The following is a 19,394-nucleotide window of genomic DNA, read 5'->3' as shown; positions in this document are numbered from 1 at the left end:
CAGTTCTTTATTTTCATCTCAGGACACCATCTTCTTTGCTACAGAAATAACTTTTAAACAGGCCTGTAGCTAGGCCTTTAGGGGCCCTGGGGCAGAACGTACATTTGGACTCCCTATATTTTTTAATGTTTTAAGGTTTATTATACGCCACAAAAATGTCAGTTCATTTTTAATTTTCTTGTATTCTCTTTGCCCCAGTTGCCCTGGCCTAGCTATGGGCCTGCTTTTAAAACAAATTCATGACACCAAATACCAACTGCTTTTTTTGGAAGTTGTTATGAGGACCCCTTTCCTTCCCAATGCATGGTTTCCCTCAAAGCACGGCAACATTCCAAAGATGCTAAGGGAGTGTGCCCTCACCGAAGCCCCTCACCTGTTTGTGGGTCACCTGGTGATCTCGGCGCAATTGCTCCATCATCGCTGTAAGCTCAGAAATCTGCTCCACTAAGTCAGCAACAACATCCTCCCTGCAAGACATGAGACCTATGCAGTGAAGTGCTGCAAGGACCACATAATACCACAAGGAACAATGGGGACCAAAGATTGCAATTAAAAGTCTTAATGGGATTGTTCCCTGATCTATGGCCCATAAAAATGGAAGATGAGTGTAGCCTTGTCTACCTGCCTCTTCCTACAAGTGACAAGCAGACAGAATTGTAAAAAATAAAAAAAATCTGCCTATCTTTTCTGCTTTAGAAAAAGAGCAAGCATGGGGTAGTTTAATGCCCGTTAAATAGGTGAGGAGGAATTGCTGAAATTAAAGGCATACTTTCTTTGTGGATGCAGCATTTCCCCCTTCTTTTTTGTGTATTTGAAACAGCCCTTAGTTTCTAAGAGAAATTTGTTTTCTGTTCTCTTCTTTAAGATGATCAGAGCTTAGTGGGACTCTATGCTAGCAATATATAGACCTGCCAATTTTTGTTTCACCTAGATTCTCATTTTTCCAATCAGTTTGCAATTTTTAAAAAGTCTGCATAAAAATTCATGTGCATGTTTGCATGAATTTCTCCCTAACGTACAGTTTTCTGGCAATTAAATTTATTCATGTGATTTTTGTACCTTACTTTCACAAATATATTTGCATTCACACAGTTCTTTGCATTTTTGTGCATGTTTTTTAAACTGGGCAACTACTGCAGAATTTGGGAAATTGCACATATTTAATATATTAAATATAATATAAGGTTTGCCATAAGTTGGAAACTACTTGAGGACACGTCACAACAACAACAAATATATAAACACTATATATATTTTAAAATAACTGTTCAAATACTGGTTCAGGAGGTGGAAACTTGCTAAAATGTGAATCTAGCAAATTTCTCCCCTTCCCAAATTCAGATCAGCAAACCCTTGTATAATATGGGAAAGTAAATTTCTGCTGAACAGAGGATCTTTCCTGTCATTAAGAACAGTTTGCTAATGGAAGAACATACTTAGATAGTGGACTGTAACTTACTGATTGTCTTCATGTACAGGCTAGGCAGCCATCTGGATGCTGAGGTCATGAAATGGGAGTGGATTTCCTGTACTGAGCAAGGTACTGGGCCAAGATTTTATTTATGTATTTTTATATTGCCTAACAAAGGGGCCTCTATGCTTACACTGGCATGAGAACATTCAGAAGATAGCGTAACTAGATCAATTCAGAACCATTAGAGGCCAAATTCAAAACTGTCTGCAGTAACAGGCTGGATCCCAGCAAACAAACATTAACATCTAAGATTAAGAAGCACTTTGGCCCTGCCCAAGGCTCATCACTGCTGGCAATGCTAGCTGCTTGATAAACTCAAAGGAGGTGGGATTCTCTTGCAAATAATTTCAGCTAACCCAATAACAGCGCCTCTTCAATAAAGATTATATGTGAACACGGAAAAGAGCACTTCTAGGGCATCTAGGGATTTGGGTTTTCACCACTTATCCTGTGGAAAATTCAGAGTCATAGCCATATTAGTCTGGAATATCTGTATGCAAAGGGCTATTGTAGCACCTTTGAGACTATGCAATAGAAAGTGTAGTATAAGCTTTTGCAGCAATACCAGCACCAGCTTCACTTATATACCACTTCATACTGCACTAAGCAGTCTCTAAGCGGTTTACAACTGTAAGCTAATTTTCCCCAACAAGCTGTGTACTTATTTTAGCGGCCTTGGAAGGATGCTAGGCTGAGTCAACCCTGAGCCCCTGAATGGAATCAAACTCACAACCGTGTGGTTTGTGAGTGAGTGGCTGCTGTACAGGCATTTAACCATTGCACCACCAGGCTTTGTAGATTTGGAGGTAGACCATAGATGTAAGAAGATGCATCTGAGAAAGTGGACCAAGTCTATGAAAGCATATGCTAAAACTTCTTTTGCACAATTAGTCTCAAAGGTGCGACAAGATTCCTTTGCTTACGGAAAATGGTAGTCAGCAATAAGAATTCTGCTATGCCCTGCTGGAAGAGGTTTAGTTCAGGCTTAAGAATCCTAGTTGTTGATTAATTACAGGTCCTTTCCATTCTACCTTTTGCTATGCCTCTAGGGGAGCAAAACCACCTATGAACTGCCAAACTGTGACTAGGATCGGACAGTTACTATTTCCCAGAAAAGACAAACATGCGTGTGATAGCTAGCAAGAAAAAGAAGGAGGGAGAGAGAAGCTAATAAGTGAACCAATTCCTCCCTTAATGGAGCTTCTGACTTTCCTCAGGGCAATTATTTTTCAATTGCCAGGGTAACAGGATGTTTATTGGCTTAACTGGGCCACAATACATCAGGCCAAGCTCCTGTCAAAAGAGATCCTGGAAGTAGGGATCAAATTAAAGAACTATAGGAAGGGGCTGAGGGAGAGCAGGATATGTTTAAGAACTGTAATTCAAGGAAAGAAGTGGGGAGAGGAAGATCGGTACTTACGTTTCAGGCTTAGGCGGAGTGCTGTAAAGAGAGTTCAAGGAGGAAAGGAGGAGGGGAAGAGGAAGAAAGAAAGAAACAGAGGCTGATTAGCACACCACTACCTCCTCTGGAAAAGTGTTGGCAAGAAAAACCTGTGAGACACTTGAAGGCATAACAACAAGGAGCAATACTCAACTAAACACTCTCACTTTACAACGCTGTTTTGTTAAAAGACATGCCTGTATTCATTTACGTGTATGTGTAATCTCAATTAATATTGCCCAATCTGCAGTCACCCATCTGGAGACACAATGTATTATAGCACTTGTACCTTCTATGTTGGAACAACAGCTCCAGACCAGGTGCAGCCGTGCTGGCAGCAAGAGTGTGTGATTTGTATTCCAAAGATTAATTTTTCCAACAGTTGTTGTGCTCCCAAGTTGTACTCTGTATAGACCCTAGGATCTGTGCAGAGTTTCTCAAGGTGCACTTTTGGCTATCTCCTTTGACAGAGTTAAACTGGATAATTCAAATGGTTTGCCATTGGCCGGTTTTAATGTTGAATTGATGATGTCTATAAGGTGCCATGTAAATTTATGGTGCTATAAAATAAACACTAATAATAATAATAATAATAATGACAACACTTTAAAAAAGCCATTAGCCACTGGCGACAGAAACTAAGATAGCATCTTATTTACTTAAGCAGACACAGAGTTCTTGGCTATGGGATCTGCAAGACACAAGAAACACACCTCTATTTTTTTGTGGGTTTTTCAGACTATGTGACTGTGTTCTGGAAGAGTTTATTCCTGACATTTTGCCAGCATCTGTGACTGGCATCTTCAGAGAATGCTCCCATGCCAGCATTCTCCAAAGATGCCAGCCACAAATGCTGGCGAAACGTCAGAAATAAACCCTTCTAGAACATGGTCACATAACCCAAAAAACCCACAAAAAAATATGGATTCTGGCCATGAAAGCCTTCGAATTCACAAACACACCTATTGGTCTTTTTACCAACATCTGCAGGTTAAGTCTAAGCATACCAATGATAAAAAATGCTCACATAAAAATGTCAGAAGAGATTTGACAGCTGAATACGCTGTCTGAATTTAAAACAGCATTAAAGACCACTACTCTCTCTGCAGGTTTATCCTGATGATTTTTAAACAGTGAATTTTAAATGTTGAATTTTAGATGTGGATTGTTTTAATATGGGTACAGATAAAAAACAGATAAAATCACAAATTACAAATATACAAAGCCACAAATCAACAATCATCAGTTACGTATATCTAAAATTAAAAATATATAAAATAATTTATTACAAAATATCTGCTGAAGTAAAATAAAAGTGATATGAACACCAGGTAAGACAAATTAAGGGAAAGACTACTTTATTCCATGAAACTTGTACAAATATATATAATTTAGCTGTTACTTTGAAGACAAAAGTGCAGAGGACTATACTCTGTGAGTAGTCATGTAGATTACCTGGGCACAACTAGTTTGGCAGGTTGTTCAGTTGGTTTTTTCCTTCCAAAAAATTCCTCTCCCAGAGTAACATCGATATGTTCTTTACTGCGAGACAAGGTAAAACCAGGAATTACCTCCTCTTCAAACTCTTTAGCTATCTGGGGTGAAAACAGAAGGCACTGAATTATAGAATCATGGATTATTATTTAGCGATTGTAAAGGTTTAAATATCATACAACTTTCTTAGTGGATAGAAAAAGTTTCCACCATAGCACTACTTTTTTGCAGTGGCAGGATTGTGTGCTTCTGTGAGGCAAGAGGTTATGCTAATGGCAGCAGTGCTGCTGGTGCAGTCTCCCATGTCAGACAGGCTTCTAGGAAGGATCAAAATTAAATGTGCCAAATAGTTACTGGGCAGCAGCAAAAGCAGGGGGTAAAACTGGCACAGGACCCAGAAGGCAGCCCCATACTTTTCCACCCAGCTAGCAGAGCCATCAGACCCACAAAGCAGCCCCTTCCACCAGCAACCAGCAGACAACCTCTTAGGTGTCACCCAGTTGGTCCGCATCCTGGCACTCTCCTAGTGACGCCCCTGCATTGCAGTACTTGATGTGAGACAGCTAAAGTGGACAAGAATGAGATATTTTGAGTCAGATAATTACACCGTGTTTTACTCAGGAAAAAAAAAATCTAAGAAGAAATGGGGTGGCATTAATAGCGAGGAGAGATGAAGCAAAAGCAATCAAATGATATAATGCAAAAGTCTGACCAAATAACTTCAATAAGAGTTCAGGTAAAATGTATTTATTATTATTTATTTATTGCACTTCTATACCACCTTACTCACAAAATGGGAGAAACCTATCAATATAATCATAATCCAAGTTTATGCTCCAAATACAGAGGCAGAAGAAGCAGACATTGAAAGAGTCTATGCTGGAGTCCAGGAGGAAACTGACCACACACCAAAACAAGGACTTCATGTTAATCATAGGTGATTGAAATGCCAAAATATGAAATAGAGAAAAATTAAAGATTGTAGGAAAATTTGCCTAGGATCAAGAAATGGATCAGGAGATTCTTTTTGCAAGTGACTGAATTTTGCAAGGCCTACCATTTGTTCATTGCAAACATTTGCTTCAAGTAACCGAAAAGCTGATTGGATACATGGACATTCACCTGTTGGCCAATATAGAAATCAAATTGATTACATGATTGGAAACATAACCAGAAGCAGAAGCTTTTTTCTTCCTGCAAAAACAAGACCTGAAACAGATTTTGACACAGACCATGAATGGCTGAAATTTAAAAAAAGTAGAGTAAAGCTAAAAATTCTAAACCAACCAGCCAACCAACCATTTTGCCAAAATGCAATCTAAAAAACATCCCCATATAATTAAAAATAACGTTCAAACATAGATTTTTTACTATTAAGCCTAATTGACCAGGAGCCAGACGAACTCTATACTGAAGCCAGGGATATTGTCAGGAGGAAAGCTAAAAGACACTATCTGCAACCGAATGGAAAGGGAAGTCTCAATAGATGACAAATGAAACTCTTCAAGCAATTAAGGAAAGATGAGAAGCAAAAGCAAAAGGGGGCAGAAATAGGTCAAAACCCTGAATGAAACTGTTCAATGATTTGTGTGCAGGAACAAAGAGATCTACTGTACTATAATAATCAATGCAGAGAAACAGATGATGACAAGAACAAAAATAAAAGAACAAGAGACTGCTTGCACAAGATCTGGTAAATCAAAGGAAAATTTAAACCAAGAGTGAGGATGTTCTATGCCCAGCAGAGGAACACATTAGATCCGCAAATAAAAATAAAAAGCTGATGGAAACAATACATGGAAGAACTATATGAAAGAGATTAAAGGATGACAGATTAATTCCAGGAAGAACCATTTGAAGATGAACCTCCAATTTGAGTAGGTGAAATGAAAGTTACATTCAGGGCACTTGGGAGAAATAATTCACTGGGAACAAATGGCATACCAATAGAACCACTTCCACTCAAATGGCAAAATGCTGGACTTCATAATGCAGTATATATTGGACTTCCCTTGATCATCCTTCAAAGCTGCACATGGTTTTGTGTGCAACACAATACTGTACTGAAATCTACCTCCTTGATTAGTTACCTGCAGATTCCACAAGTGTCCTGAGATTTTTAGTGGGAACACAAGAAAGGAAATTGGTGAGACTCTCTTCTCCTGTTCTGTTATTAGGAATCACTTTGTAGTTAGCAGACATCTACTGGTGTGTGTGTTAGGATTTAAAACATCTTCATCAACCAGAAAAAGAATAAAGCTGGCCTATCTTGATGAACATCAGAACTGATAATGAACTATGTGATGGCAACAGAGATCTCAGTCTTTGAATTGAGAAACCGTCATGCCCATGTTCATTCAACAAGCAGTTTTTCTGCTTCACATCTCCAATGCAAAATCAGGATTAACATTCGTATTTCAGAAGTCTTAGGATGAGGGAAACAAATCAATATATAATTCCCTACTGCCCACTGCAAATGTTACACTGACAATGGTGCAGGTTCAAAATATTCTACTCACATCTTGAGGCTCCCTGCTTCTTAAAGGCTGTACATAAGTCCTGGGTCTAAATCTCACTCTGGAAGAAAAGGATATGGCTATGTAAAGCACAGACACTCACACGCGCGCGCACACACGCGCGCGCACACACACACACACACAGGCCTTTGCTGAGTCTATCAAAAACCTGATTCAAGCATTTTATGGCCAAATTCAGTGGTGTCACCAGACTTAATGACAGTCGTGCAGGGCAGGGCTGCTGAGGGGTGAAAGAGACACCTCACTTCTCACCCCTCATTGCTTCATCATCAGCCAAGCTCCTTCCCTAGGGAGAGAGCCAGACCAGTGACAAAGCCAGGAGGGGTGCGCTTGCCCCTGCGCCACAATGGGAGGAGGACCCCACTACTGTGGGGTGTTGTCTGGTGCAATCCATATTCCCTGCACCTACTCAGTGGTGCCACTGTCCAAACTATTTATTTTTCAAATTTACTTCAGTAGATAATGCATAGAAGAGATTAAGATAAAGGTAGTCCCTTGACATGAATGTCTAGTTGTAACCGACTGTAGGGATGGTGCTCATCTCTGTTTCCAAGATGAAGAACTATTGTTGTTTGAGGACTGCTCCAGTGATCATATGGCCAGCATGACTGCACCAAACACTGCCACCTTGCCACAAAAGTGGTACCTATTTATATACTTGCATTTGCATGCTTTTGAACTGCTAGGTTGGCAGAAGCTGGGACTAGTGACAGGAGCTCACCCCATCATGTGGCACTCGGGCCTCGAACTGCCAACCTTCTGATCTTCTGATCATCAGAATTAGCATCTTAACCACTAAGCCACCACATCCCCTATAGAAGAGATAAACTAAAATAAAACAGGAAAATGGGAAACTTCTTATTGGATATAAATAATTTTCAGCTCCTTTGGAGATTATCACATGCCGCTTTTAAACCGTCACATATAGTCATCTATAAGTCGAGAAATTTATGCCCAAAAATTGACCCCAAAATGGTGGGTTGCCTTATATATGGGTCAATATGGTAATGCCAGCGATGGCAGCTTATTCAGTATCAAACATACACTCATACACTTCCCCTTAATTTTCCCTCTGTGCCTGGGAATGGGCTGCTGGAATCAGAGAAAGTGCAGGGTGATATTTATTTCTATGGGAGCAACAGCTGATCCAGTCACAAACACACACACACACACACACACACACACACACTTTCCTTCTGTGCCTGGGAATGGACATGAGGAATCTCAAAGTTTTACCCTCAACTTAACCATGGGTCATACCAAAATCCATAACTTTGGCCCCAAATCTTCCCCTTGATTTACACATGAGATTGACTTATAGTTGAGTATATATGGTAAACTGGTTTTGCAAGTTAGTAAATAATTGTGTGTGTATGTGTATGTTCGCGTGCATACCATTAAGTTACATATCAATTTATGGCAGCTCTATGAATTCCACTGTTTTATCTCAGGCAAGAAATACTCACAGATGGTTTTGCCAATGTCTTCCCCTACCTCACCTGGTATTCCTTGGTGGTCTTCCATCCAAGTGCTAACCAAGTGCAGGACTGATCCTGCTTAGCTTCCAAGAGCAGACAGGATCTAGTACCTTTAAGGTATTTAGATCTGGGGTAGCTAACGGTACCCTTTTCATAATAATTTGAACTCTTTAGGGGACGGGAATATCTACCACCTATCTTCAGCCTTTCTTTTCATTTGGTTTTATTTATTTCTGGAGCTGAACTGTAGAACAGGCTTGGTAAAAAGTTCGTATAAAAAAGATTAATTTATATTGGGTTTAAGCAATTTTTGCTTTGCATCCAGATGGAAGTTGAACTAGCAATACTTTGAGATCTAATTATGACCTGTAGAATTCTTCAAAGCTGAGGTGTAGTACTACCATCACAACATGTTTTCTTTTCTCCCACAGACTATTATGGCTGGTATATTATATGTAGTTGAATCTATTATGCAATTACATGGCTTTAAGTGTGAAGAATCCTCCCTGCCCACTTTCATTTAAAAAGGGTTTTACACAATTTTGCTTTGCACCTAATCTCAGGGATCTCTCCCAAGATGGATGTTTCTTTGGTTGACTGGTATTTTTTTTATTTCTACTTTTATTATTTTATATCACCATTTTATCTTCTAAGACACTTCAAAAATTTATTGGAGAAGCCCTATAGAAGTCCTTAAAGAACCAAGTAAGTGTACTCATTACATGTATTTTACACCAACATACTACATCAAGTGTGTAATATTTATTTCCATAAATAAATAGCAAAAGTGTGTGTGTGTGGGGGGGGTCAAGTAGGTAAATTCACTCTCCACTCCTTTTTATTTGTTTGCCCTCCCCTGCAACCATTACTCAGTATTTCATAGTAACTGGTATGAAGATTTGACACTACACTGTTCTCCCTGTTTTTTCCCCCCAAGGGGAGTGACTGTCCCATTTGGCATTATTTTAAAAGAGGTTTTCCTCAGAGCTTGGAAAGAGGAACATTAGCATTAACATGTTAGCATTATGTTCATCTGTCAGCACTGACATTTTTATGGATATTGATATAAACTTGTTACATTGGGGAGGGGAGTCAGATTACTAAAATAACCAAGTGCAGGGTTGATAACAAGTTCCTAAAAACCTAAATCTTAATATTAAATTAAATCTTAATATTAAATCTTAATTATTAAATTATATAGTTGTTACAATAATGATAATTATATAATTGTTACAAAGTTTAATTAATTAGTTTTAAATGAATAAATCAAGCTCTCAACTTTTTATACATCTGCAAAATTGGGAGTTATCTCAAGCACCCCCAATTCCTCCCTCTCATTTCTGTATCCCCACTTCACTGTTGTCCTGGGGAAGAAAGTGATCTTACTGCCCACACACACTTTCCTTAAATGTTTCCACACTTTCTACTTACTTGGGCCTCTGATTTAACTCGCCTGCTTTGGATTTTAACAGATCTTTACATCCTGTCTTCCAAGGATCCCAACAAGGGCAGTACAAGAACTTGGACTGGGACATGGCTGCCGATCTCAAAAGAACCCTAAAAGTGGAAAGAGAAAGCATTAGAATTCAAAGACAGGCACAGATGTGAAAATGTGCTTCAAGCATAAGATGCTAGGATGTGCTTCAAAAGGAAAAACGATGGTTCCTTGGTATCCACTGAGGTCTGGTTCTAGGACTCTCTGTAGATACCAAAATCCATGGATGTTGAAGTCCCATTAAATACAGTTGATAGTAAAATGGTGTCCTTTATATAAAATACCAAAATCAAGTTTGCTTTTTGGAATGTATATATTTTTAAAATACTTTTGAGCCGTGGATGCTTGAATCTAAGGATAAAGAATCCATGGATACGGAGTAAAGGGCTCTTTCACAATACATACAGTGGTTTGGTTCCTTCCAGGACCCTCTGTGGATACCAAAATCCATGGATGCTCAAATCCCGTCTTATACAATGGAATAGTAAAATGGTGTTCCTTATATAAAATGACAAAATCATTTCCTAAAATATTTCAAAGCCGTGGATGCTGGAATCCATGGGTAAAAAAAATCTGTGGATACTGAGGGCCGACTGTACTTATGGCCCTGTGATTCCACTTTAACTCTCATGGCTGTCTCCTATGGCATCCTCTTGGGATTTTTTCAAAGGAACCTGAGGAGAATTCTCCGACCGAGGATCCTAAATGCCCCTCTCTTCAGCCAATCCCAGGTTTCCAAAGGAAATTGCCATAGCAGATGAAGTGGAATCATAGTGCTATAAGTGTGTAGTGTGAACAGGCTCCAGGTGTTTCTTGAAGCTAGAACAGTCTTGGGGATCCTGAATGCCTATGAGGAACAAAACATTTGCTATTGGCATGGAGGAGATAGCTCAGAGTAAACTGAAGGCAGGCTTATCATGGGTTTTTCCTGGCACGATTTGCTCAGAGGAAGTTTGCTATTGCCATCCTCTGAGGCTGAGAGAGTGTGACTTGCCCAAAGCTACCCAGTGGGTTTCATGGCCGAGCGAGGAATCAAACCCTAGTCTCCATAGGTGTGGTCCAATACTAAAACCACAATGCCACGCTGATTCTCAGAAAAATTACCTGATAAGAGAAGGATGATATTTGAAGATTGTACGGCTGCAGTCACATATCCAGTGAATAAGCCTCACTGAGCTCAGAATAATGAAGTATAGGATTGCTAATTAAGGAACAGCCACCCAGGAGGCCAAGGAAAACAGTTACCACAGCAGCAGACTTAAGGCCACTGTTTGGTCCAAGGCATTTTGGTGCCTCAAGTGAAAAACAAGATGGTGGCCTTCCCATAATTCCCTGTACAGAAACTGGCCAGAGTGGCAGTTGGCCATAATGAGCCGGCCTTGGGAAGCTCATGGCAAGTTGTGTGAGTCTGCACTGTGTGCCTTCAAGTCGTTTCTGACTTATGGTGACCGTAAAGCCAAACTATCATGGGGTTTTCTTGGCAAGATTTGTTCAGAGGGCGTTTGCCATGGCCTTCCCTTGAGGCTAAGAAAGTGTGACTTCTTATCCATGGTCCCCCAGTGGATTTCATGGCCAAATTGAACCCAACCCTGGTCTCCAAAGTGGTAGCCCAGTGCTCAAACCATTATGTCATGCTGGGTTTCCAGGGCAAGTTGGCCATAATATAAATTGCTGTGGCAACTGGAGATGACTCATGTATCTTTAATGACTGTATAAATTCTGGAGATCAGGGTTCAAATCCCAGCACAGCCATGTAAACCCACTGGGTGACCTTGGGCCAGTCACACATCTCAGCTTCAGAGGATGGCCTCCTCTGAACAAATCTTACCAAGAAAACCCCATGTTAGGGGTGACTTATGTGACTTGAAGGCACACAACAACAACAACAACAATAGGAGTGGTATGAAAAGGGAGCTTGTGGCACTTTTGAGACTCATTGAAAGAAAGAAGCTGGGAGCAGTTTTTATTTGTTTGTTTGTTAATTTATTTCAATGAGTCTCAAAGCTGCTGCAAGGTCCCTTTGCGTCATGATTTTCCAGACTATTAGTGCTAGGTCTTTGTATAGAAGTGGGAATTTCAGGAGGTGCTGCTTGCCACTTGGTTGCATGACAAGCAACAAGTGGTGAAATTCCCTCTTCTACACAACCATTGAAGGCACGGGAGTTGTCTCTACTTTTCAGTTTGATAACCCTATTCCCCAGCACCCCGCAATACTCTCCCCCAGCATATGTTACCTCAGGCTTTACTCTTGCCAAATGGAAGAGCTAACTCTGACGATGTTCTTTCATGTTTATGGAGATTTTTCCATTGTGCCTCACTGAGGCAGTTTGCCATAACTGAGCCAAGCTCAGTCGATGGTTTGCATCCTTCTGGACCCTATTGCATTCTATCCCACTCCCACAACTGTATAAACATGCTTTATTCCTGAGGCCTTAATACCACTCAGTACTATGTCTCTGGAGACCAAGGTTCGATTCCCAGTTCAGCCGTGATACCCACAGCATGGCATATTGGTTTGAGCATTGGACTACAACTCTGGAGTACAGGTTGTTATCTGAGCAGGTGACTTTGGCGTATATGCACTTACCACTGGTTTCAGGACGAAGGGGACACTTGCAGTTATAAGGAGAGACGCTCTTTGGTTGTTCCGCCTGCCCAAATATCTTGGGCCAGACCTGTAAAACCAATTGAGAAAAACGTCCAGGCTGACAGGTCTTACTGCTTTGTGATTGTTTCCATCCTGTGTATTTAACCTGAAATCATTGTAGGTGGCTTTCTTTCTTGCCATGGAAACAAGTCTGTCTCCCTCCATTCTATTTTTAAAGGCATAGTGTGCACAAATTCATTGGATTCCACCATCTGTCAGTAATAGTATAAATTGTGTTTGAACCGATATATTACTGGCAAAAAAAATACAGTGTAGCAATGCTAAACTTGCTAAACTTTATATTTTTGGGGAATATTTTCAAGCTGTGTACGGTTGAATCTGTGGATAAAGAATACTGTATTCATTGAATCATCAGAGGGTAAAACTAGAGGAATCTTTGTTTAAAATGGACATAAGAACCCTTGAGAGTTTGAGGGACTTCTCCAACTTTCAAATTAACTGAACAAACCTGTCACTGGTCAGTTTTTATGTGATTTGTCATAACACACACCACCAATTGTTTGTCCCTTTATACAGCGGGCCCTTGGTATCTGCTGGGGTTTGGTTCCAGGACAATTAAAAAAGTGGTTCAAAATTGATTTTAGAATGTCTTTATTCATAAAAGAGCTGGCTTTCGGTCATAGGAGCTGTACAAAATCACTCAACTCTTACATTTTTTAAAATTAACATTTGTCCATCAACCCAAATGACTAATTAAAAAATAAATTCATTTCAAAAGTTAATTTATCAAAATTATCTATTGAAAATAAAGTTTTCCTAAATAAACCTAAAAAAACCCCTACACTTGGTCATCAATTTAAAAAACAACAACAACAAAATTCCAGGCTTGGATGGCCTTTGTGGAAATAACCCTTTTGAAGAAATTCTTTCTCCATTACCATTGTCCTTATTTAATTCATTTATATTTAGGGGCCAGGAATTCCATGTATGCTCAAGTCCCATTAAATACAGCGGCATAGTGAAATGGTGTCCCTTGTATAAAATGGCAAGGTTTTGATTTTGGGAATTTATATGTTGTTTTTATATTTTGGGGGAATATGGCAATACTCGATTCCATAATGTTGTTGGAAGAACAAACGTCTTTCCGTTTGTATTGACCTAAGAAATAAAAGGAAAGCAAGTTGCTAAAAAAGGTTCATGGTCGTTTTTCTTTCTAACCACCAAATATTTTAGACAATATAAACATGCTGAAATTTTAGGTAAGATGTTGTATTAGTGTGGTTTTAAGCCTTTAAGCTTTGCTGATACGCCAGCAGCAACCCCTCCTGGAGCTGAGTGACCCAGAAACTGTAGTACATGCGCTGGGAACCTCTCGATTCGACTTCTGTAATGCGCTTTACATGGGGCTACCCAAGTTCAAAAACTTCAACTGCTACAAAATATGCCAGCCAGAATGGTCGCGGGCACATCCAGAGCCGATCACATTAGACCTGTTCTAAAATCTCTTCATTGGCTGCCTATTAGTTTCCAGGCAAAGTACGTACAAGGTGTTAGTTATGACCTTTAAAGCCCTGCATGGCCTGGGTCCAGACTACTTGCGGGAGCGCCTTCTTCTTCCACATAATCCACCCTGCACACTTAGGTCCTCTGGGAAGAGGCTGCTGCAACCCAAGAAGACCAGATTGTCTGCGGTGACCCAGAGGACCTTCTCATCTGCCGCTCCAAGGCTCTGGAACGACCTGCCGGATGAGATTCGTCAAATAGCTAATCTGTAATTGGAATCTTTTTAATTTATTTAGACGTTTAATTTCTTTTTATGCTTTTTGACTAATGTTTTTAGGATCACGGGGAGGTCTGGGATATGGAGGTTGTTCCTTTTTCATTGTAATTGTTATTTTTCTGATGTTTTATTCTTATCATTGTTGTAATCTGCCTTGATTCCCCTGAGAAAAGGTGGAATATAAATACATTATTATTATTATTATTATTATTATTATTTATTGTCAGGATTTGAAGGGTTAAAACACAGCACACAGGGAAGTGCTTGATATGTGTGTGTGTGTGTTTGGCCATGAGCATTCAGCACAGTGGCAAGGCTGATCATCCACAGCTGATGCTCATTGGGCCAAGGACACTTCAATATCGAAGTGCACGTAGCCACAGGAGACACATGACATGGCTGCACACCTGAGCTCACTGGGTTTGGGAGACCACATGGTCTGGAGTCTATATAAACCCAGGGGTTGCAAGGGTGTGGTGTGGGTTTGAAGTAGGAGTTTGGATTGGTATGTTGTGGAGTTTGAGAGATCTAGTATTGTGTAATAGCACTGTGAATAAAGAGCACTTTGGGGACTTTTGTTTCTCTGGTGGTTTATCAGAAGAAGCTACAGCATCGGTTTGCTGTGTGTCCCTGGAGGTTCCTGCATTGCTGCAGTTTCTGGAAGACATCCAGTTGCTGTCATCCCAATTGGACTCTGGGAGCCACGCTTCGGCTTCTGGAAATTTGTCAGCTCTGCTCCAAGGGTCTGATTTAACCCCAGGACTCGTTTGAGTTGCTGCCAAGGGTTGTTGAACCCCAGCAGTTGCGCTGACATTTATTTGGTATATACCTGGATGTTTTATTTTTCTTCTCTTTCTTCTAGGATAAACAGGACATAATAGATGGAAACAAAGCAGTTGAAATTGTTTGGTACACTAGAGGGCAATATTTTGGTGAACTTGCTCTTGTAACTAACAAACTTCGATCTGCCTCAGCATTTGCACTTAGCACAGTCAAGGGCTAAGGTAATGGAAAGTAATTTTATTTGTGTATGTTGTGTTGTTTTCTTTCCTAGTGCAGAGAATAGCACCACTTCAGAGAGTAGGCATATATTCTCTGTACTATATATTCTCTGAACCTTAAAAGCCACATTTAGTTTGATTTGTAGCACTGAGTTTCAGATTTTTCTTACTGACAATATATATGAACTCAGAGGTATTTTAACTTCTCTCAGTAAGTAGTTGAACGTGGTATTGTGTTGATGTAGGAATGTGTTATTTACAGTGTACATCAGGTGTGGGAATTGTGTGGCCCTTTAGATGTTGGACTGCAGCTCCCAGCACTCTACACTTGTGGCTGTACCGGGGAGAGCACCAGTCTGTAGATTGCCACTTTGAGTAGCAATTCTCTGGTCTATAAAGTCTGCCTTTTGTGAAGGCTTTTTGAGAACGCATAGAAATGCAGAAGTACAAATCCTAGTAGACTGACAGTACACTTGTGGCTGTTTTGGATTCTCACTGGGTTTTTTAACCATGCTAATTAAATATGTGCTGCCTTAACAACCTTATTGGCATTATGCGTTCCATAAGTTTATATTACAACAGACAGGGCAAGGAGACCCTATTCTCCCAGACAGCCATCTTTAATGAAAGCCACTACAGAAAACATTGTCTCATTGCCCTTTAAGAAAGCGTATGGTAGATATATTTTTTGTCTTTTAATTTTGTTTAGACTGATTTTCCAGAGTAACATGAGTCCAAAACAAACTGCAGAAACAGTCGAGTTTGAGACCGCTTTAAGTGCCCTGGCTCACTGCTAGCGAACCCTGGAACTGGAGTTTATTAAGCAACGGAGCTCTATGACAGAGAAGGCCTGACTTCTCCCAAAACTACGGTTCCCGGGGTTCACGATGGTCAAAACTGGACTATTTGTGTAGTGTGTTTTGGACCTAAGAAGGAAAACGGTTGCACAAAAAGCCACCTAACTTTGTCCCTCCTGAGCCTGCCCAGGTTTTCACCCTCTGCACCAAAGAAATCCAAGCTGTGTCCTGGATTTGGTGGCTGTCCAGAGTCTGGATTCTTAAAGCCGATCTGCTCACCCTCAGTCTGCCAAGTTCCAGGTGCAAAGAAAAGAAAACGGAGAACGATGACAAGATAAACAGGGCCATGCTTTCTGTGTGTATTTCGCTCTGTATAGATTTTGGACTCGCACAACTTTGGAGCCAAATCTGTCTGCTCCGAAACCCAGGCTGAGGCCGATGGTCTTGCCGGATTTAGTTCCCGGGCTGCGATCCGCTGGCCTCCAGAAGAGGGAGGCTGTGTTGGCCGGCGGAGGGGCTGGGTCCCTGCTGAAAGGATTGGGAGGAATTGGAGAGGTAGGCCAGGCCTCTCTGGAAGGATCTTTCACAAAGCATTGAAGGCTAAAATGAAATCAAACATCAAACAAATACAGAAATAAAAAGTAGCTAAGAATTAAAACAAAGTGAAACCTGAGATATCAATTAAAAATAATATTAAATAATAATAACAACAACAATAATAATAATAATAATAAAATACGGAATATTGAAAGTAAAAAAATAAAATGTCAATTAAAATCTTAAAAATGAAAAATACAATAATATACAAATGAAATAAGTTCTCTTTAAAGAGAAGAATGAACTACCAGGCCGTCGCCATGAGGAGCCCAAAGGCTGCCGCCCCTCCCTCCCTCCCTCCCTTCCCGCCTGAATCCCTGTGGCCTAAGTCTCCATGCCCCCCAGGCTCGCCCTCACAGCCTCCCCTACAGGGGAACGCTGGGGCCCAGGAGAGACTTTGGGGCTCTCCTCCCATCCGATTGGTTCAAAATTTGCATGGCCCCATCCTCAACCACACCCACTATTCCTCTGAGCTTCAGGTCTCTCCTTGTCTCAGTTCCATGGCCACTGGGAGGGAAGAGGAGCATCAGCCTTGAGGGAAGGAAATAGCGCCACCTGCTGGCCATGGCACTTGAGTTACAATAGTGGTTGAGAAATCTCATTTTCTCCTCTCTCCCCATTGGTCCCAAATTTTCATGGCCCCGCCCTTGGCCCCTCCCACCCTCGCTGCCTTCCTTTGGGTCTCTGTCTCTGGGAGGGAGGCGGGGCCTCAGCCTTGACCAAAACAAGGGTTTCATTCTTTTCTATTCTGATGCCACAGGAAGCTACACGGGGACCTCCTAAAAGAAACGGCAGTACAGTCCTCCTCCTTATCCACAGATTTGTTATCCACGGATTCTTTCATCCACGCTTTGAAAATATTCCCCAAAAGCATAAATTCCAAATAGCAAACTATGATATGCCCAAAGGGAAGCCATACTTGCCCATAGGGAATCACTGGAGGAAACATTCCCATAGGGAACAACGGGAGAAGACTTGCCCATAGGGAATAGATAGATAGATGGCAGAGAGAGAGGGGTAAATGGATAGATAGATAGATGGATGGATGGCAGAGAGAGAGAGAGAGGTAAGTGGATGGATGGATGGATGGATGGATGGATGGATGGATGGATGGATGGATGGATATATAGATGGCAAAGAGAGAGTTAAGCAGATAGATAGATAGATAGATAGATAGATAGATAGATTGCAGAGAGAGAGGTAAGTAGATAGATGGCAGAGAGAGAGAGGTAAGTGGATGGATATATGGATGGATAGAGATAGATAGATAGATAGATAGATAGATAGATAGATGGCAGAGAGAGAGGCAAGTGGATGGACAGATAGATAAATAGATAGATGGCAGAGAGAGAGGGGGGTAAATGGATGGATAGATAGATAGATAGATAGATAGATAGATAGATAGCAAGGAGGTAAGACAGATAGATAGATGGCAGAGAGAGAGGTAAGTAGATAGATAGATAGACAGATAGATAGATAGATAATGGCAGAGAGAGGTAACTAGATAAATAGATAGATAGCAGAGAGAGAGGTAAGTGGATAGATATATAGAGAGATGGATGGCAGAGAGAGAGGGTAAATGGATAGATAGATGGCAGAGAGAGAGAGGTAAATGGATGGATGGATAGATGGCAGAGAGAGAGAGAGGTAAGCCATCTATCTAGCTATCCATCTATCCATATATTCATCCACTTACCTCTCTCTTTCTGCCATCTATCTATCTATCCATTTAGCTGTCAGAGAGAGAGGGTCCATAAACTTTCATGGTTCTAGTGAGGGTGAGCCTCCCAGATGCCCTCCTTTTCCAGGACATGTCCTCCATTTCTCCCTCCTGTCCAAGAGGACTTCCAAAACACTCTCTCTCTCTTTGCAAGCTCCAAAACCAGACACAGACACACAAGAGAGAGAGAGAGAGAGAGAGAGAGAGAGAAAGGAGGAGGCTGGGGCCAGAAGCCTGCCTGACCCCATGTCCTCCTTTTCCAGGGCATGTCCTCCATCACTCCCAAAGGCTTTCTCTTGGCCTTCTCCCAGGAGAAAGCAGCCAAGAGGAGGAAAGCCAGGGAAGTGTGTGTGTGTCACCAAAGGAAGGCTGAAAACATTCACAGCAATGTAAATTCATGCTTCTTGGCCTTATCTGCCCTGCAGAATCAATGCAGTTTGATGCCTCTTTACCTGCCATGGCTCCATCCTTTGAAGATTGGGATCTGTAGTTTTGGGAGATGCTTGGCCTTCTCTGTCAGAGAGAGAGCTCTGGGGCCAGAGTCTATGACCGAAACAAGGCCTTTATTCTGTCCTATTCTGGTGCCACAGGAAGCTACACAGGGATCTCCTAAAAGTATTGACAGTCCTTTGCCCAAAGGGAATCCTGGGAGAATAGTACTAGGCCATAGGCAATTGACTGAAATGAATGACTTTTGAAGTGGTGCATTGTGCCAAAAAAGAAGCGAAATGAGTGCAAGGTCTTCCCAAGTCTCCTTCCAAGGGAAGCCTCCTGCGCATGGCTGAGCCACTCTTGATCCCATCATCCACAGAGGCTCCTTCTCCTCCTCCCTTTTGCTCTGAGAGGGCCTGCAAAGTCCTTTGCCTGAGGCTCCCTCAGGGAAGGCCTCCAAGAACAGAGCAGGAAACAAAGGACCAAGGAAGGAGGAGGCTGGTGGGGCCATGGCTCTGATGCCTTCTTCTTGCAACAAGA

The 19,394-nt window shown here is 41.2% G+C and overlaps 1 protein-coding gene across 4 annotated transcripts in view; it reads right to left on the bottom strand.

Annotated features, from left to right (window-relative positions):
- FLACC1 (flagellum associated containing coiled-coil domains 1) overlaps positions 1–19,168 on the bottom strand; it is a 43,748-nt gene extending 24,580 nt beyond the window's left edge. The window contains exons 1-7 of one of the 4 annotated variants that reach the window (XM_089519421.1): positions 18,875–19,168; positions 12,507–12,594; positions 9,856–9,981; positions 6,929–6,986; positions 4,371–4,510; positions 2,895–2,915; positions 374–467 (exon numbers count right to left, since the gene is read on the bottom strand). In XM_089519421.1, the coding sequence (XP_089375547.1) occupies positions 374–467; positions 2,895–2,915; positions 4,371–4,510; positions 6,929–6,986; positions 9,856–9,959 (417 nt within the window). In that variant the 5' untranslated portion in view covers positions 9,960–9,981; positions 12,507–12,594; positions 18,875–19,168. Of the gene's footprint in view, positions 1–373; positions 468–2,894; positions 2,916–4,370; positions 4,511–6,928; positions 6,987–9,855; positions 9,982–11,023; positions 11,224–12,153; positions 12,239–12,506; positions 12,595–18,874 lie in introns of those variants that run through there. The other 3 variants (XM_089519423.1, XM_089519420.1, XM_089519424.1) reach the window with 3 other exon arrangements.
- Positions 19,169–19,394: the final 226 nt, after the last annotated feature.

Source organism: Sceloporus occidentalis, unplaced genomic scaffold, assembly GCF_023333645.1.
Source record: "Sceloporus occidentalis isolate IW3139 unplaced genomic scaffold, rSceOcc1.0.p SCAF_4, whole genome shotgun sequence".
Taxonomy (NCBI): domain Eukaryota; kingdom Metazoa; phylum Chordata; class Lepidosauria; order Squamata; family Phrynosomatidae; genus Sceloporus; species Sceloporus occidentalis.
This window is presented reverse-complemented; position numbering and strand designations above follow the sequence as displayed.